We start from the raw sequence: 19,962 nt of genomic DNA, 5'->3' as shown, positions 1-19,962 counted from the left end.
CACAGGTCAGGGAATTGTGGGACAGGTCATCATCTTCAGCCTTGTCTGGAGGGCATGCTCGTGGGGCAGGTTGGTAACACTCCTCGTGCAAAGGTCCCTCGTCTTCGGCTTCAGGCTCCATTCGGCTTTCTTCACCACCATCAGGACCTCTCTCTATCGTCTCAGTATCGGGCCAATCACCTGTTGGTTTCAGACCTGGTCGATGACTTTCATCGTGCAAATGTCCATCAACTTCAACGTCAAGCTTCCTTGGATTCTTTTCACCACCATCAGGACCTTCATCTCCAGTCTTGGCAGCGGGACCAACGTCTGTTGGGTGCAGACCTGGCTGGTATCTCTCGACTTGCATATGTCTCTCAACAGCTTCGTCAGGTTTCAATGGGTTCTCATGATCACCACCAAGGCTCCTCTCACTTGTTTTATCATCTGGACAAACATCAGTATTGGTGATTCTCTTCTCCACAGCAGGTATGCATTGGTTCAAAGCCACTAACTCGGTTTTGATTCCCGAGACAATGAAATCTATCTTGGCGTCCACCTTGGTGTCCATGGCATCTATCTTGGAATTGATGTTTCCTAGCATTGAGCTCAGGAGCTCCTCCATATCTGGTTCTACTTGAAAAAGATACGTGTCTGGATCTTCCTCTTCTTCCATTATGTCTTCCCGGAGGCGTGCTTGTAAGGTTTCTTTGTTTCCACTTGTCTTCAGCCCTCGATCACGTAGCTCTCGCTTCAGTTCTTTCAATTCGAGTTCGTACAGCAGTTTCAGACGAGCCATAGTAGATCCGTTCCTATCCGATACGATCCGATCCCACTTCTGACACCAGTGTTACGAATCTCACTATCCAGGCTCTCTGCAAACTGCACCATACACCACCAACTTAAAGAACTTGACAAGTCAGGGCTCCAAAATAACGTAAAGGTTTAATGTCCATAAATAACAGCCAATACTGTACAATTGGCAGCACGTAGAACAGTACAAATATCTCTGCGATAACAAAAATCTCTCCGATAACACCGTTCCGCCGTATCAAGTCTTGCACTGGTCTCTCCGTCTCGTTCCGGGCTTGCACTGGGTTCAACAGTTCGGGACTGACTTCACACACTTGGGTTCGTTGTGTCGGACTCGATCACAGACCAAGATCAAGACGCCGTTCGTCTCAACTGTACTTGACAGTACTCCGCACTGAACCGTCGTAATGCTCCGTACTGGACCACACCGTTGAACTGTGCTGTAGTCGACCGTGTTCTGAACTCCTGTCGTAAACCCGCTTTCTGAACCGTCTTGACTGCGACACCTCCGCTCTTTAAATAGGGTCCCTACTGGCCTTCTAGAACCGGACAGAACGTCGCTCGACCATTCTGGGACGCTCCTGAGCTCTGTTCACGACGCCGATCCTACTCGAACCTTCATGTTGTTAACTCGTCTCGGCCGATCGTCGAAACTCGTCACGGTTGACCGCTCGTCTAGCGCTGGCCTGGGGCGATTTGCGTCGGCTGACTACACTCACACCACTACCCCCATCTGTGCCACCACCAGGTTTATAACAATAGTTTGCATGCAAGGACAAAGAAGCCACACAGTGGGTATAAAAAAATGGCGTCCCCCAAGGAGGAGTCCTATCCCCAACACTTTTCCTAATATTCATAAACGATCTAAATCAAAACCTACCAAAAAAAGTTAAAAGCAGCATGTATGCAGATGACCTTGCCTTAATTAGCACAGAAGAATATGTAGGAACATCGAAATTTCGATTACAAGATGCTCTTGATAAACTCAATAATTGGTCCAAAGACTGGGGCATGTCAATTAACACAAAAAAGACAACATATACCATATTCTCACTGTCAACAAAACAACAAACAATAAAATTAACATTAGATAAGGAAGCTTTAGAAAAAAATGACAGCCCTACTTATCTTGGAGTCACCTATGACCAGAGACTAACCTGGAAAAACCAAATAGATAAAACACAGAGTAAAGGCATCCAGAGACTATCCCTCTTGAAAAAATTAGCTGGCACAGATTGGGGAGCTAATCACAACATCTTGAAAAAGACCTATACCAGTTATGTAAGACCTGTACTAGAATATGGTGCCACAGCATGGGGCTCAGCAGCCCAAACCAACCTAAGAAAAATAGACAAGGTTCAAAATATAGGATAATGACAGAAGCAATCAAAACAACACCCATAAGAGCTATGGAGGAAACCGCTGCCCTGATCATTTAGGATAACACATTAAAAACGAGAATGATCTATTTATATATTTATTTTAAAATGAATTTATACAATGTTATTAATTTTAAAGAAGATATATCGGTTTATATTAGGAGACAATTTAAAACTTGGTTTATATTAGGAGACATAACTTGGTTTATATTAGAAGACTAACTTGGTTTATATTAGAAGTTGAAATATGTCAACAGAAAATTTGTACATGTTATTTCTCCGACACCCAATCTCGGCTAAAGCTGGAAATTTGTACAATTATTTCTTTAACCTGACAACACAATAAGAATCTTTTATTTTTTAACCAATCAGCTATTGGTAATGAATCATTTTGTTTGGTATCCTAAACAAGGGAAAGAAATTGTACCTGACTGAACCTGGTGATAAAAACCAAATTAGTTCCCTTTATAGGTTGTGAGGTCGCCGCATGAAAGTTTGGGACAACAATAGGTATACAATCCCCTATATTCTAAAGCTCTTTGCTAGCAGAGTGGTTAGAAGGTCAGCTTGAGTTCGAATTCAGGTCATTCTTTTTTTTTTTTTGTTATAAATGCTTTTAAAAAGCGATTATGTTAAAATTCACCCAGATAATGATATCCCTTTCTTTGTCCCCCCTATTGATTTTCTCAACAGATTTAGATAAGTGATAAAGAGTCCAGATAAGTGAATAAATTATAGCGTATTAAGAAATCCTCTAAAAGCATAAAATAGCGCTAAACAAAAACAATTGGTAAAAACATTTCTAATTGCCTTTATTTTTTGTTGTTGGTCTAGATCTATTAGATAAAAATTTAATTATATGACTCATCCAAACTAATTGATACAATAACACTTCAAATAAGCTTGTTTTTTTTTTACAAGTATTTTTATGTTTTTCGTGATTGTTTTTTATTCTCAGGTGCTCACAATAAGAAACTGCAATAGTTGTTACCAGCCAATCTTATAAATTAAAGATGTTGCTTCAAAACAGAAGATAATTCATGGTATAAACGCGCTATGTAAGAAGGAGCACCTGTACGAATTTATTCTAGCATATAGAATGAATAACAGGAGGCACCGTGGCTGAGTGGTATAGGCTATGGGGGTCCCGGGTTCAAATCTTGGTGATGACTGGGATATTAAATTTCAGGATCTTTGGATGCTACTGAGTTCACCCAGCTATAATGGGTACCTGACATTAGTCTGAAAGAGTAAAAGCGGTTGGTGGTTGTGCTGGTCACATAACACCAGCATCAACCATGGGCCACAGAAACAGAAGACCTTTACATCATTTGTCCCATAGATCTCAAGGCCTGAAAAGGAAACTTTATAGAATAACAAATATGCATTTATCTCTTGTGTTTTTCTGAATTTTATTTTTTGTTGTTTTGTTAATCAAGGATGGGAGCTTCATTCCTTTAAATTCTGAAAAGCTGCTAGGACATGGAAACACAACCAGGCACTGATAATCTTGTGGAGGTTGTTTCCCATTAAAGTGCCTGTGGTTGTATGTAGTTGTTTGTTGGTTGTCTGTAGTCCTGAGGTGACCAGTGTAGCTCAGCAGATGCCTTTCTTTGGCAACCAAACCATTTTATGGATCTGACAGTCATCAAGTTGATAATGCATTCAAAAAAAAAAATTAAAAAAAAAAGCAACAAAAAACAGTAAGATACAAGGGGAAAAAATAAATTTATTGACGATATTTGGGGCAATCTTGAAGGTTTTTAAGCTATTTGTTATTTATTAGCCAATCAGCTAGCTAATTCACTTCATGAGATTCAAACTACCCACTGTTTTGAAGGAAGACAGCAGAGGGATTGTGAAAAATTCATGGCAAATTTGAAAAAAATATTTTAATACTTCCGTGCATTCATACAAAGATTGATATATTTGTGTACACCTTTTATTGTGTACTGTAAAGTAGTGAACCCAGACATGCGGCTTGAATTAAATGAATTACAATTCTAAAAATCACCACAACAATTATTTCTACATGTTCCAAAATTAGAGTTCGATTAGTGTTAAAACCAGTTTTCCAAATCTCACATGTTCAGAGAATTTGTGCAATGTTTTTTATATTCACCTATCTATATATTTGTGAATAGATTTTTTTTTTTCATTAATGAAACTTGAAAAAGCAGTGTCATAAATAGATTAATGAATAAGCACTTCAGTTCAGTTTTAAAATCTCAATTTCAACCAAATTTTGATGAACTATTATCAAAAACTTTGCAGCTTCTTACATCATATTAGTTTCATTATAATAATAACAAAGAAATTCCATATCACAGTTTTAACAAAAAAAAGTATTTGGCCTGTTAAAATATTTTGTTTTAGTTGTTGACCAGCTTTTAAACAAAAGTTTGTCACTGGTGTATATGATGGGTGCATGAATAGCCTCTATTCATTTATACAACATAAATGATGTGTGAATGAATACTGTCCATTCACAATAAAGAATAAATGATAGGTGCATGAATAAAATCTGCTATTGAACAATATACATTAATGGCCTCAACATGACAGAAACATACAAATCTAATGGCCACATTTTCAAGATAAGAGGAAGGCAAGCTCTGCCTGATTTTATTTTTTGTTTGTTAATAACACAATCAAATGTTTCTAAAGCTAAATTTAATGGTTATCAATCTTTCAAGTCCACTACTGAATGTGACCTCCTGTTTGAAAAGACATTAACTGGCCAGTGAAATGCAGTTGTGGACAGTAACAGAATGATGCTTTGAGACTAATGTACAAAGTTATAGAAAGTAACAAAATGATACTTTTGAGACAATTGTAGAAAGTAATGCAGGATAAATTTAGGGAAGCTATTTACATCAAAATGAAAAAAATACAAAACATATCTCAAGTTATTTTTTCATAATTTATAAAATCACAGGAAGACAAAAGTGGTTTCAGACACAAGTATTACAGACATTTTATGATAACGTCAAATAACACAAATAAAAGACATTTTATTATGATAACAAATACATAACTTCAAATACAGATTCATTACAAATATGAACAAAACAGTTAAGAATAATAAAGTGCTTAACAAGTGGAACAAGACCCTAATGGAAACAGATATTTCTTCTGTTAGTTTTGAGAAATATCAAACAGCCAGAGATCTGATGAGGAAAATGGAAGCTATGCATTTTTGTAAGGAATTTTTATATGATTATTTAAAATTATACTTATGTTCTTATCCATGGGAGGTGTTGCAATAGTATTAATATTTTATTTTTTTTTAGATTTCCTTTCCTTTGATTATTTTGATGCTTTATTCCTGGTGTAATAAGCATTAAAAACAACTTTATTACTTTGTTTTTGTTGGGGAATTTATTTTTTAAAAATTTCCAGTAGTGTTGTTGTTTTTACAAAGCTTATATCAACTCACTCTGTTTGGTAAAAAGTTTGTACAAGTTATTTCTCCCACACCCAATCTTGGATCAAGCTGGAATTTTGCACAATTATTTCTTTTACCTGACAACATAATAACCAGTAAAAAAAAAAAAAAAAATTCATTCATTATTTAGTTTGGTACCTCAAACAAGGGAAAAAAATTAAACTTGACTGAAGTGGTGGTATAAGATGATAGGACATTGTCTGAGTCTTAGGGAACACAACATGAAAAATAGGATGAGAACTATAGAAACAATAAATAACTATACAATCTTTCATGTTCATAGGCTTGCCACTAGCAGAGTGGTTATTGTGTTGGCTTGAGAAATGTGTTTGAATTCAGGTCCTCTTTGCTTAGGAGTTAAACGTTACTTTTAAAACCGGAAAAGTAGCTATTGGATTAAGCCACACCCCTATATCAAACAGGACCACCTAATTCTGAATAAAGAGTATCCCAAAAGCCAAGGGCTTAACAACTTTGAACTATTATTTTCCCAAGTGATCTTTACTTAAATTTTTTGTGTTCCTAGTGCAGTCAATGCACTTTCTAGCACAAATTGTAGTTAGCAGAGTTCATCACAGTTACTTAGAAGCAGAAGTAAGGCATGAAAATGAATTGTCATACACTCAGAGGAACTTGAATGTTGTTTGTTATTATTTTATTCAAGCAAATGAATATAGCAACTCTGTTTCCAGTTGTTATGTAATATTTGTTCATAGTTGAACACAGGGCAGTTTCCTAAGTAGGAGAAAGTAATGCTGAAATGTTCAAGATGACATAATGCTACTCAGTAGGAGGTCTGCCATCATGTTGGGAAAGTCTGTGTCTAGTTCCTGATTCATATTGGGGCTTAATGGAAGTCTGAAAGATAAATAATTTTTAAAAAATCAAACTTACAAATATTTTTAACCATGTTTCTGTGAAATATCTTAGCAGATTTATAAATTATATACCACTAGCCATATATTACCCGCAGTCACTGATATAGTGTATTAAAAACAATTAAACAAAATAATAATGTTATAAGTAAAGCAAATAAAAATAGTACTAAAGGAGCTAACTTTATGAAGAGTGGATCTATCCTTCATGAGATTTCCTACTATGCGCATACATGACCTTTTGGTCTTGTCTCATGCAAACTTTGCTATATGATCTAGATCCATGAAACTGTATTACTTTTATAGAGTTTGGCAACTATTTGGGTTTTTTTAACGTTCAAGTCTGTTTTAGGGGTACTTTATAAATGTTTATTTTCCTTTTAGTATCCAAGGAACATTTATGCCAAGTTTTATTTGGGACATGCATACATACACACGCCTTACTTTCTGCTTTATATAATAGATAAACAAAATTTTGAAAATGGAAATTTAACTGAATACATTTTTTAAAACCCTTCAAGTTTTTTTTTTAATTAATTTTCTTCTTCTTGCTAAACTGATGAGACAGGTTTTTTGACTAAACAAGATGTTGTAACTTGGGTATTATGGTACAAGTATATAAGTGGGATAAGTCTAAAAGTATATGCTTAGTCAAAATACCACATTCATTGTAATGAATGTTTTCTAAATAATGTTGTTTTGATAACAATTAATTCAATTAATTATAACATCTTCCTATGCTATAGCCATCAGTAACTCACTCTTCCATATTCTGCAATGAGTTTTCAGTGGACTCATAGATAACATCTGGAGAGCAAGGCTGCTTGTTTTCTGATTCTGCAGTGTGGTGGAAACCGCTATAAGGAAAAAGTTGAACTAATATAAGTGTTCAAAGCATTCTGAATCAACTTTTCATTAAATTAAAAGCATGCCTATTTAAATAATGGAGACGCTTTCCATTCTACCTATTTGTTAAGTAGAAAAAAAGTATGATGACTATACAAAAATATGTACGATGTATGGCGTCGCTGATTATCAAAGACCTGTACAACATAAAATGATAAATTGAAAGACTTACTTAGGTAATGTAATCTTAATGAGTGATGGGATGTAGCCATTTTTAGTTGTACCCTCTGCAAAATGAAAATAAAAAATATCTTTTAAACTTTCACAACTATAGGTTTATTGTGTAAATTTTGTGCAGTTATAAATAACTAGATTATCTAAAAAAAACAAAAAAAAAACAAGTAAAACAAAATAAAATATTAAAATAAATCAATTTCTCCTATATAAAGCTAATGATGGTCTATAATTTCTCTTTCAATTTATTTCTTGTAATGCTTCATTAATGCAGGAGCTTTGCACAATCATGTTCTTCTATAGACAGTCCAGCTCAAGATGGTGCAAAAATGTTCATGGGCATGTATTTATTTATTAAACTCTTGACTGAATACAAAGAAACATTTGAGTCAATTGCAGTAATTCCTGCTTAAGCTGTATTCAAAATAAAACAACTTAAGCCAAATTTAATTTTAAGATGATTATATTTTGAAAATTATGAAGGTCAAACCAGTTTTCAGTGGGGCTAATTAGGTAGTAATTATTTTCCTTAAGATATATATAAGCTGTCAGATTTCTAGGACCATAGTTAGAGCTGTTTTTTAAATACTGGTCCACCCATCCAGTATCCACCCATGAAGAGTTTGCAAGCTAACAGAAGGAATTGTAAACAAAGAGAAATCAAAAAGATTAATCAGTCAGCATCATTTACATGCACTATAACCTCACCATCTGTTAAAGTATAGTTCTTGGAGAAAACATCATCTTTGGGTTTGTTGGGATAAAGATAAACCAAATTATCCAAATCCTTCAATCTATCTGCAAGGCCTCGAATGTGAAAGTCTTTTGAAGTGAAGGGAGCTAAATTCAGAACTTCCTGTTTAAGACCTAGTAAATACATATTGAAAAAGAATTTACCTATTAAATAAGCATATTTATTTTTTCTAATTCAAATAAATGAGTAACAAACTTAACTTACTAGACCTATATATGTTTGACTAATTGGTAGATTTTTTTTTAGGAAAAAAAATGTATTTTTAAAAAGACACAATGTTACTCTAGTAGGCCTATGTCCCAGCCATTTAAGACTAAGACTGTTTCATTGATCCATTTGGAAATACATAATAACAACTTACTTTTATTTTCATTATTCTTACCAAAAAAAAAAGTTTCAAATATTCTAAATATCTGGCAATTTAAAAAAAAAAAAGAGAGACTTTAAATATAGAAAATGTTCAAAAAAATATATGTCATTACTGTTTCAAGCTTTTAAGTTCAAACAAATATTCCTAAGAATACATATCTTTTTTCAGGGGCTTAAAATGTAAAACAATATCCTGAAATTCAGGGCAGTGTATGAGTATATCTCCATTGTGAGGCATCAGTCACAGTTATTGCTCAGGGAAGGTTCCATCCCTTTTTATATATTAAGAATGTGTTTGTGTGACCTACCTAAAGTATTGAAATATATCTTTACTTCGGCATATTAGTATTTTAAGTAAGCTGTTTTATGTTAGTCTTTATTCAGTAAGCTTTACTATCTATTTCTGTCTACATGGGGTCTTTTGTCCCCAAAAGTAAGCATTTTTATAAAATGTTTTACGTTTCGGATGTTCCTTCAGAGTTGAAGATAATTTACTTCCTAGTCCAAACATCCTGCAGGACGACAGGGGATGGGAGCAGGCAGGGTTTGAACCCGGGACTATCAATAAGTCCGAATGACAGTCCAGCGCACAAACCGCATGACAAGGCAGCCATCCAATAATTTTAAGCATCTTTGCCTTTTTTTTTTTTTTTTTTTTTGATTCAGCAAATTTACAAATTCTGTGGTGCAAACTTTTTATTCTAATAGTAAGTTTATTAATAATAAAGGTATAATAATATTAATTACATAGGTTTAAAAAAACAAAACAGAGAAGTAAACTTTTATTTGAATAGAGTCCAAATTTTATATTTAGGAAAAGAACATGAAATAAATTGCAAGGTCAATAGTTGTTGAAAGAAAAACAACTTGTTTTTGTTTTGTTCACACTATTAAAGAAAGCTGACCTGTATAGGCAATAGTTATGCCTCCTAGCTGTGAATCACTAAATCTTAAAAGAAATGTTCCAACTGGTTTCTTTGATAGCCAATCCTGTGCCTGATTTTTGCTCACAAATCCTACAATAGCACTGTAAAAAAAAAGATTATAATAAGTAACAAATATATAAATAAATGAAAATCATACTTTATGATGAAATGAAATCAGATAAGAGCTGTCAGTTAGCTTTAGTGTGAGGATTATATGTTCTATGTATCTAAATAATGCCGAACACAAGAGAGAGCCGCTTTCTTAATATAGCACAGGTGCTACGTCATAATTTTCTATGATGTCATTTGGTACACTTCAAGGGTTTGTTGAGTTTTTTATTTTCTTATCACTTTGCCATGATTTCTTGTGATGTCAGTTGACATCTCTTACTTTTAGCTGCAAGCCACCATCTTGAAATTATTGAAATAAGCCATGTTTTTGGGTCAGGAAAAGATTCTTGGCCTTTAAGCTAGTGGACAGCCATAGCCTAATTGCCTAGGACCTATTCTTTGGTTGGAATCTTTGACCCCTATTTAGGGTTAAGTTTTTCTTTTACATTTCTATGATATTTTTAACATGGATTCATTTCGTATTTCAAAGTTTTAAGTTAGACACTAGTCTTGTTGTTTATTTTCTATAGGGTGCCAGTGATAGTATCATCATTGTCAGTGCTGGTGTTACCAAAGCCAGTGTTGGTGTTCAGAAGTATCAGTGTCATTCCTTGACTGCTATTGCCAGAGTGGCGCTTCATTGTTGGTTCAGAAGTGTCCATGTTAAATCCTTGACTGCTATTGTCAGTGTTTTGGATGTTCCTTAAGAGTGGAAGATAATCTACTTCCACACCTCCAGCAGGACGAAGATGGTTGGTAGCAAGCGGGGCTAGACAACCAAATGACAGTCCAGGGCCCATACTGCATGAACAGATCTAAAACTACTCCATTATGCAAGGTGCTTCCTTTTTTATATATTAATATAATAGTATTATTTATTGAGTTGCATATCTCATAAGTCTAGATTTTTTTATAATTACTACAAATTAAGTATAACTTAATTAACATCTATATTTATATATCACCATTGCTTATTCATCATTTATATCATATCATCATGTATATATCATAGTATTAAATTCATTATTTTATAAAATCATCATCCACATAGTTGGTTGTTTCATGTCCAACTGCATGTGCATGGTTTGTTTGTCAGGCGGAACTTAAGATAGATTATTTTCATTATTATTATTGTGGGATGCGTGGTCGAGAGGCTAAGTAAGTGTGATCTTGGCTAGGCTACCTATGAAGGGGGCTTGAGGATGTGTTTACTGAGCCCCTAAAGGCAGTATGGAAAAACCTTCTCCCACATACCCCCTCCCCCCACTGGTCCACAAATGAGATTGGACCATAGCGCTCTGAGCATGCTATAAGCATGAAAAGCTATTATAATAATGATAATTATGCATTAACATTTCTAATATTCTCACATCATAATATAATATCTTAAGAATACAATTTTAAGTCTGACAAGAGCTATCAGATTGGATCTGATCAGGATAAGATTTAATATGATTGGATCTGATCGAATCAGAATCTGATCAGATACAAAATCTGATTGGATGGTTCAGAATCAGATCTGATTCTAATGGACTGTCTTGAAAAGAAAAAAATTTTGACAGTATGGGGATCAAACCCATGATATGTACATTAATAGCCTGACACTATCACCTTTACTGCTAATTTCGAGAATTTCCAGACTTTCACTCACCCAACCATCTTTCAATCTTTTCCCATGAAGAGAGAATCAGCTAATAGCAAGATTGAAATGTAAAATTATATTTTTTCTATCACCAATGGTTAAGTGTAAGTTTAGTGTCATGGTAATATAATGCAATGTAATCAAAATAAAATAATGAATTAAAAAAACAAGAATTAAAAAACCAACAAAGAAATGTAAGAAAGATAAAATAAAGTTACTATGTAGTGTTAGTATTCAACATACAAAGGTAAATGAAATGCTTGTTATTCAGTACTTAGTGTGGGTGACAACAATTTGCCTAACAAACACACACAAAGCAAATAATTTTTATTATCTTCTAACTGCTGTCACCAAGAAAAAGACACCAAATACAGACAAAAACAAAATGTATAATATACACTAACATCATACACAACCAAAACATTTCAATAAAATACTTACTCATCATTCCAAAAATCTTTCAAATTATCTTTGATCAGTTTTATAATCGCAAAGAACCACTCCCAGAATGTAAAAGTAGTGTTGGGTAATAGATCCTAGGAAACAACAACAGAAATAGGAACCTTTATAAAACAGTTCTGCTGTACACATGCTTATTTTACAAGTTTAAATTTATTTATTTTGTATTCCAATCTTGGATAAGGTCAACAGTTCTGATGCCAACTGGGCCAACGAGACAAAGCTTAAGTTACACAAATCTTACAAATATATATCATTTGAGCAAGAAACAAAATTGGGTAAACTGAATTTTGAATATGATCTGCTACATTTTTACCAAATGCATAACTCAAGAAGAGAAAGTAGGATCAAACCAAAAGCCAAAGTTTTATTCACACTGTAAAAGTCAGCTCTATACACTGACAGATTCATATAACACTCAGGAATTTGTATTGACATATTTACATAATACAACAGTACTCTGCAATGATTTACATAACATACTCAGTATGGATTCTGGCTAAAACAAGAAAATTAGCCCAGCAAACGCTGAAACTTTCATTTGAAACTATCAATACAGTTAGGGTTTTTTGTATTTGCAAGTGTATCTTTTACATATATACTCAAATAAATAATTCTACACAAATGTAACTTTCACTCTTAAAGCTTGCATTTGTCAGTAAAATAAATTTCTACTTGTCAAGATGGCTGCAGTACTGACTGAATCACATAACATATTTAGTATTCCACACCGAATGATTCACATAACACAATCAGCACTTTAAAACGACTCACAAAAGGCTTATCTCATTTACTTTTCTTTTTTAATTTAAGTAAGATTCACCTTATTAAATTGTGCCCATGAAACCAGTGAAGTATTAGGATCTTTATTACCTACAAGAAAATATGAAAGCATGGTATAATAAACGATTACAAAAACAATATCATTTTTAACATATATATAACTTACTAATCTTTTTTTAATTATTTTAAATATGATTCGATTCTATGTTGAACTTACCAAATAATTTAGTTGCTAAGTAGGCCAGATTAGTTTGACTTAAAGATGTGCCTGTACATGCAATACATTTTAAGTTCAACTGCTCTGATAGTCTGCTCCATTCCACTTGATCAGGAACAAAGAATGGGTCTCTACCCTAGATGTCAAAAATATTTACATGAATTCTGGCCAAAACATAAGAAAATTAGCCCAGCAAGCTCTCAAACCTTTATATGAAACTATCAATAAAGTTAGGGTTTTTTTGCAATTGCATATGTGTCTTTCAAATATATACTGAATTTATTCTACACAAACGTATTTCTCACTGTTAAAGCTTGCATTTGTCTTAACCATTAGCATTTAATGCCATATAAGAGTAAAGGGAAGTGACTAGTTATAAGGATAAGTTACCATATCAGAATCTGGTGTAAGGTGTAGGTCATGTGACTTAACCTCTAGGTGCAAAGTGTGGAACTGATGAAAACTACCAATTAAAAAGATTATTTTTTTTTTTTTTTGAAAAAGGAAAAGAAAGGGAGTGGGGGGCTGGATGATCTATGTTGATGCTAGGCAGAGTTGTTGAATTGGAAGGCTCTTGGCTGGTGTCCTGGTCAGGACTGTCCATTTTTTTGGCCACCATATTTAATTCACAATTTTCTTTCATAAAAAATTTGGTACCTAGTGCTGCCTTTATAAATAGAAAAAAGTTTACATTTTTCTTCGAAGAAAAAACAGGTCTTTGAAACTCTTCTCTAACTGGGCTCTAACTTGTGTAAAGGAGATTTAGTTTCGAGCCTATTCAAAGCACCTCCAGGGTGCAAGCTTGGGTCAAAGGATGTAACACAGACTAAATATACTATCTAGTTTTTTTGTTTTTTTTTAACAGTTATAACTTTCAAACATATATATATATACTATACCGGCATAACAACAATTTAACAAATTAATTAAAAATCTTTCAGTTCATTAAAATCTATTGTAATACTTACAGCTTCAGCAAAAGCGTTATCCCAGAATACTGTGGCTGTGGCATTACATTCCTGGTTCCCATGGACAGTTACCACAACAGGGAGAGATAACGTCTGCATCAACAAAAAAAAAATGTCAGCAACTTTAAAATATAAAAAAAAAAGTTACCATCTATTCAGCTTTCAAACTTAACCTGCTTTAAGTATATAAATAAATAGTACAAAGTTTACAAATGATCTCAAGTGATTTGACAATACATACCCAGACTTGAAAGACTAATTCATTACTGCCCACACTAAACTCTGACTGGAACAAAATACAGAATTTTTCTTCTGTCACAGCCTAGAAGAAAGATAAGCGAATTCCATTATTAAAATTACTAAATATTGTTTGTTCTTGTAGGAAATTATTATTATTATTAATATGCTTAAAAATGATAAGATAAACATTTTTTTTTTAAATAAACCAAAAAAGAAAACACTTACCTCTGTTCCCTTCTTATCTGCTCTTTTTATTTTCTTTAATTGCTGCAAAAAGAAATGGTTTAAGTAGAAACTTCATATTGCTAAAAAAAAAAAAAAAAAAAAAAAAAAAAAAGAAGATAAGAGTTATCAGCAGTAGTGCCCTAATGATTATTCCCTTCCCAAAGAAAGTTAGGAATATATCAAAGGTACCAATTAAAAGAGGTTTATATTTTACATAAATAAAATTATTAATTCAATGGGATAATTGGATATATATTTATAAATATTTATTACTTAATACTAGGGGTGCACCGGATAGTACTTTTTGATATCCGAGCGGAGCCGGATATGACCGGATAGTAAAATTTGATATTCGGCCGGGGCCGGAGCCGAATACCCAAGTGTCTTGTAAATAGCTTACATTGCTGAACATTTTACGAAACCTTTTAAATAACATACCTATATTTGTTGGTATTATTTTGTTTCCTTTTATATATGTTTATGTTAGTTAATAGTTGGAATCTGAAGCGTAGTAGGTCATATATTTATTAATCTATTTGCGGCAAACATATTTTAGTAACAGCAGGAACATCTATTATACCAACTCATAGCCTGAGCCTTAAATGTTGCGAAGCATAGATTTAATTGTAGTCTGTAGGCCTATTATTATATCTATGCTTAGATCTACTGTTATATAGATCTAAGAGAATTAGGAAAACCAACTATAGAAAAACAAATCACCCACCAAAAAGAAAACCATAAATAGGCTTTGTGTTCGACTGATTGTAACAACCTGGTCAGATAGACGTAGTGAGCCTATACATGTAGTCCTAGTGTAGTGTGTATAGATGATGGTGTTGACCTTCACGCGTTTTTTTTTTCCCTTGGGCATAAGCAATAATGTTTAGCGTGCAGGCAAAAAAAACAACAACACATTGGCATGGTCAGTCAAGCATATAGATAAATTATATCTGTACCTTGGTTACAAAGGTCAAGTGTTTCTTAACATTCCAGCATATTTTTTCTTTGTTTGCTAGATCTAATTGTGGTGCTTTAGATCAATTTACTGTAAGGTTTTCCTTTATATGTTAAGTCAATAGAATTTAAAAATGAAATTAGTTTTCTTTCTAAAGGTTTTAATACAAGGGGAAAAAATACACACACGCACACATGCACATATTTGTTTTATTTTATTGTGCAACGAACGTGTGTTCAGAGCACTAAATGACATTTCTCTCCAAGTAAACAAACTTAGTGTCATCATCTAGTGACCTTTAGGCAGTGTCAATATTTCTCAACAATCTGCATTAATCCATTCTGGCAAAAATGGTCAATGTCTATCAATACATTGTCATGGATTAAACAAATAAGAAGTTGGGGGTGTTGAGTCTCTTGAGCCGTCCCTTTAAAGATACCCCTAGTCAGTGTCTGTTTGGCTTGTAGTCCAGCATCCTAATTGAGACTTAAAGTAAACAAACTTATTGTCCCGGCCAATAGTATAAAAGGTGTGGCTTGTGGTCCAGACCCTTGATTGACAACCTATCTCATAATAAACAAACTCATACCAGATTAACCGTATAGAGATTTGGCTTGTTGTCCCGCCCCTAATAAAAATTCTTCTCCAAGTAAACAAACTCAGTTCCCTCATGAGATGTGACCTCTAGACAGTGTCAACATGTTGACATCTGGCGTAATGTGGTCAGCTGCCTATCTGTGAACTCAATGTTATGGACTAAACAAACAAAAGGAGGTGGGGGTTGCTCATCTCTACCTCTGGAGATATACCCGCACATCTAGACAGATTATCAGCGTGACGTAGTTAAGGAATATTACATGTTTACTAGACCACTCAATGGTCAAGACAAGCTTTTAAAATGTGCCAGACATCGCTGCTACGTATGTAATGTGAATTTATAATGTAAAGTCTTATTACTATTTAGATTAACACGCCTTGTCTTTGTACTAAACAATATTTGGTGCATAGTCATAGTTTATAGTTTTAAAACAAATTCTTTTATTTGAAACAAAAATGTTAATGTATTTCAGAACTGACATTATTGAATCATGTCCATTTTATATGAGTATTGGTATATTTTTATTAACATGGAGATTTAGTTTAAACTTCTTGTTGGACATCGTTTATCAGCGTCGACTACCTTTATATTGTTTGTCTTTCGCCTGTGTTGTTTCGATATTTAAGTGTTACCTCCGTTTGGCGTATCTGAAAAAGATTTAGCGCGGAGGCGCATAACAATATTAATAGAAATACATGTGTGGCTTTTACTATCCGGTTTACTATCCGACCGGAGCCGGATAGTGAAAAAGTGCCGAATATTCGGCAGAAGCAGGAGGGACTATCAGGTGCACCCCTACTTAATACAGAGTAAAAAGCAGTGATTACCATATTTCTAAAACTGATACCCAGTTGACCTGTGGTTGGTTGGTACTCCATGGTGCCAGTATTGTTTAAAATGTCACCACTAGTATTATTATTGGTCTTAACTCCATTGCTCATCGATTCTTTAGCTTGATTTTCACTGAACAGTATAGAATGGTTGACAAGGAATTAAAAAAGCAACAGAAAAATATAAACATTATATAAACAAATCTTTCAATTAAGTATATTTGATTTACAGAAAGAAGAAAAACAAAACCATCTGATAACATATGTTTACATTACTCTTTACAAGAAGATAATATAGATTTCAGGATTTTTAATTGCTTTTTCATAAGATAATTACGTTACCAAACAGCTCAAGTTAAGAAGCCTGCCAAATGTTTAACAAATATAAGATTCACTCTACCTTATAATAGTGGCTTTAACTTGAGGCAGGTTCATATGTATGTTCAAAGTTTTCCCCACAAGAAACCGAAGAACAGCTCCGAATCTTGCATCTTTTTTTAAAACTTGTGGTGGTTGAACTTCTATGATAAAGGTGCTGTTGACAAGAGTAATGACAAACGCATGCTAATACTGTAATAACTTAATGGAGGCAACTCAACGCTATAGATGTTTATTGAATGGGGACATCATCAATTTCTAATGTAAACATCCTTCCTTGTTTAGACTCTTTTAACAGTGTGCACCTTCTGCACTAGCTTGGTTGGTGGCGTGCATGGCAGGGTTATAACAATATTCTCTAAATAAAAAATAATATTCCAAAAAAACACAGCATGTCAGAGATGGAGTGACCTCTCCATTGCTAGGGGGAAAGCCTGGGCAGTAAATCTGCAAGTGCAGGGCTGACCACATGTCACACACGCATCTCTTCCATGCTGACAGATCCAAAGAGATGGACTACCATTGCAATTTGGGATCAGGTAGCTGCAGAAGTTGCATTCTGAACAAAAACCTACTTTTATATTTTCTGTTATCAAGATCTAGCAGTGTTTTATTTGTATTCCTGTGTTCGTAATTATATTGCTTTATTTGGATGACCTTATCCCTATTGAATATGACCCCTCATCAAATATTACAGTGCACCTATATTCCTGTACATTTATATGTATATTATTTGTTTAGAAAAAATCATATCAAATCATATCTTAAAAGTGACTTTGTGAAGTCCGGGCAATACCTGGTAACTAATGATGAAAGAATCCTAGTGATTGCATCATTTAGTTTGGGCAGCATGTCCTCCGTACCTTCAGGAAACATGATGTGCAAATGTTGTTGGAGTTGTGAGCATTTTTTGATCTGTTGGCGGTTCTGCCAAATGAGTTCAGCCAGATTCTCAACCCTGCAAAAGTAAATATTAAACAAAATAGCTTTGGGCACAATTAAAAGCCAATAATTATTCTAGTAAAAAAAAATGGTCTTCATACCAATTCTGTATTGTTTCAATACTGACACTGTCCAAAACCAGACCATTTCCAGACAACTGCTGTTGTCTTTTCCAAGCGACAAGTTGATTATCTAATATTTCTTTCTGGATCTCTTGAAGTTTAAACATAGTCTGCTCAAACTTTTTAGACAACTCCTACAATGCAATAAGAAATAAAACAGCATTAGGGAATTGATGACTCAAAGGATAAAGATCAAAGAAGACAGTAATGATAAAGATCATCGAAGAAGTCAATTATAAAGATCATAGAAATCAATAATAAAGATCATAGAAGAAAGCAATGATAAAGTTCATATAAGAAAACATTGCTAAAGATCATTGAAAAAAATCAATAACAAAGATCAGGTACCAGTACCCAGTATGAGGAAACTGCTTTTTGTTTCTTTAATAGTTACGTTCAATATAGATTTCTTAAATCAAATTGGTAGGATAAGCATCAAAATAAACTTAAACATTGTCTATGGATAATACTCAATATTTTCAAGGAAGATTGGATGGAATTGAGGCTTTACATTGTTTTACAGGCTTTTATATAATACACACAATAAACAACTCAGATAGTTTGAACTAGAGTAAGATTGCAATGAGAAGATCCTTCTCACATCTCAAGCTTTCAACTTCAAATATTTGACATATCAGTCTGTGCTATGCCACTCAGACCCTACATTTGTGCTTTTATGTATAACATCTAATTATTGTGTTAAGAATCATGTCAGGATATAATAGCTTAAAAAATCACACAAATAACTTCTATGGCTATGAGACTAATTTAAACAGAATTAAATTCACTTGAGGCTGTTAAAATTAACTCACTATTCTATGACGAAGAATCTCTTGAGCCATTTTTGTTAACTTGTCATCAATCTGTTCCTTCTGCTGTTTCAGTTGAGCCTCTTTGTTAATTTTCTCCTGTGAATTTGGCATGTTACTCAACTGTTGAAGCAAACCTGAAAATCCATTTAAAATCTACAAGATATATTATCTTTTCTAAATGTTTGATCCTTGTCCTACTTCTAAAAATCCCTCTCTACCCAGAAGAAATGATGAAAATAATAGAGTGTAGAATAAATGAGAAATGGACCTGTTCACATCCCAATAACAAGAAAAAGGAAGCCTATCTCGACATGACCAACACATAATTTTTTGACTCAGAACTGGACACAACAGAATGAAACATCAAATGTTCTGGAAGCTAAAAGTCGGGACTAGCAAAACTTGCCCTTGAGGAGCATCACCAGAGAATGCTAATCATGTCCCTTAAAGCTGCAAACTATATCAAGAGACTCAAACAAGACTCTGGCCCCAAAACCCTTTATATAAAAAAAAATATACAGAGGACTGCCTGATCTGGAAACCAATGCGCAGTTCATCTCAGAAATAGGATTACTGAGCTGAACCCTCCGACATGTACAATAAGAATGAAGTAGGTCCTACTTCTAAAGTTAACTGGCAAATTTCCATGGGTCGTTGGGCAGATAAAGATGCCTTATAAACAGCCTAATGTCTGTAATTTTTTCTTACTTTTCTCAGAAACACAGTAACTTCAAAAGGTCAATATTCTTTGCCTCGGATGATTAAATTCAAATTTTACTTGTTTTTGCTAACAGAGAAGCTAGATCTGGACATGTACGTAAATTTCACAAGCAATGTTTAAGAGACAATGTGGCATGAATTTATAATTTGTGTGGGATCATGTAATTTGTTTTTACACTTATATGCATTTTTATAAGTAAGACAAATTTCCTCACGCATACTGTGGGCATCATCATGTTTAAGTTCAAAGCCAGTTGAAGTAGAGTTAAATGGTTATTGTGAAAAATAGCTTATGGTGATAATAAATAGCCAGTGCAACTATATGGATAAGCTCTGG

The 19,962-nt window shown here is 33.8% G+C and overlaps 1 protein-coding gene across 10 annotated transcripts in view; it reads right to left on the bottom strand.

Annotated features, from left to right (window-relative positions):
• Positions 1-3,880: 3,880 nt before the first annotated feature.
• LOC106065669 (signal transducer and activator of transcription 5A-like) overlaps positions 3,881-19,962 on the bottom strand; it is a 31,103-nt gene continuing 15,021 nt past the window's right edge. For 9 of the 10 annotated variants that reach the window (XM_056045422.1, XM_056045424.1, XM_013224548.2 and 6 more), the window contains 16 exons: positions 18,906-19,039; positions 18,073-18,227; positions 17,826-17,987; positions 17,052-17,186; positions 16,649-16,784; positions 14,269-14,310; positions 14,045-14,125; positions 13,804-13,896; positions 12,836-12,971; positions 12,659-12,708; positions 11,818-11,912; positions 9,603-9,724; positions 8,283-8,441; positions 7,573-7,627; positions 7,256-7,351; positions 3,881-6,477 (listed from right to left, as the gene is read on the bottom strand). In XM_056045422.1, coding sequence (XP_055901397.1) covers positions 6,384-6,477; positions 7,256-7,351; positions 7,573-7,627; positions 8,283-8,441; positions 9,603-9,724; positions 11,818-11,912; positions 12,659-12,708; positions 12,836-12,971; positions 13,804-13,896; positions 14,045-14,125; positions 14,269-14,310; positions 16,649-16,784; positions 17,052-17,186; positions 17,826-17,987; positions 18,073-18,227; positions 18,906-19,039 — 1,745 coding nt within the window. In that variant the 3' untranslated portion in view covers positions 3,881-6,383. The remainder of the gene's footprint in view (positions 6,478-7,255; positions 7,352-7,572; positions 7,628-8,282; positions 8,442-9,602; positions 9,725-11,817; positions 11,913-12,658; positions 12,709-12,835; positions 12,972-13,803; positions 13,897-14,044; positions 14,126-14,268; positions 14,311-16,648; positions 16,785-17,051; positions 17,187-17,825; positions 17,988-18,072; positions 18,228-18,905; positions 19,040-19,962) is intronic. The other variant, NM_001311260.1, reaches the window with a different exon arrangement.

This window comes from Biomphalaria glabrata, chromosome 11 (assembly GCF_947242115.1).
Source record: "Biomphalaria glabrata chromosome 11, xgBioGlab47.1, whole genome shotgun sequence".
NCBI lineage: Eukaryota > Metazoa > Mollusca > Gastropoda > Planorbidae > Biomphalaria > Biomphalaria glabrata.
Note: the sequence above shows the minus strand (reverse complement) of the source record. Positions and strands in the feature narration are given on the sequence as shown.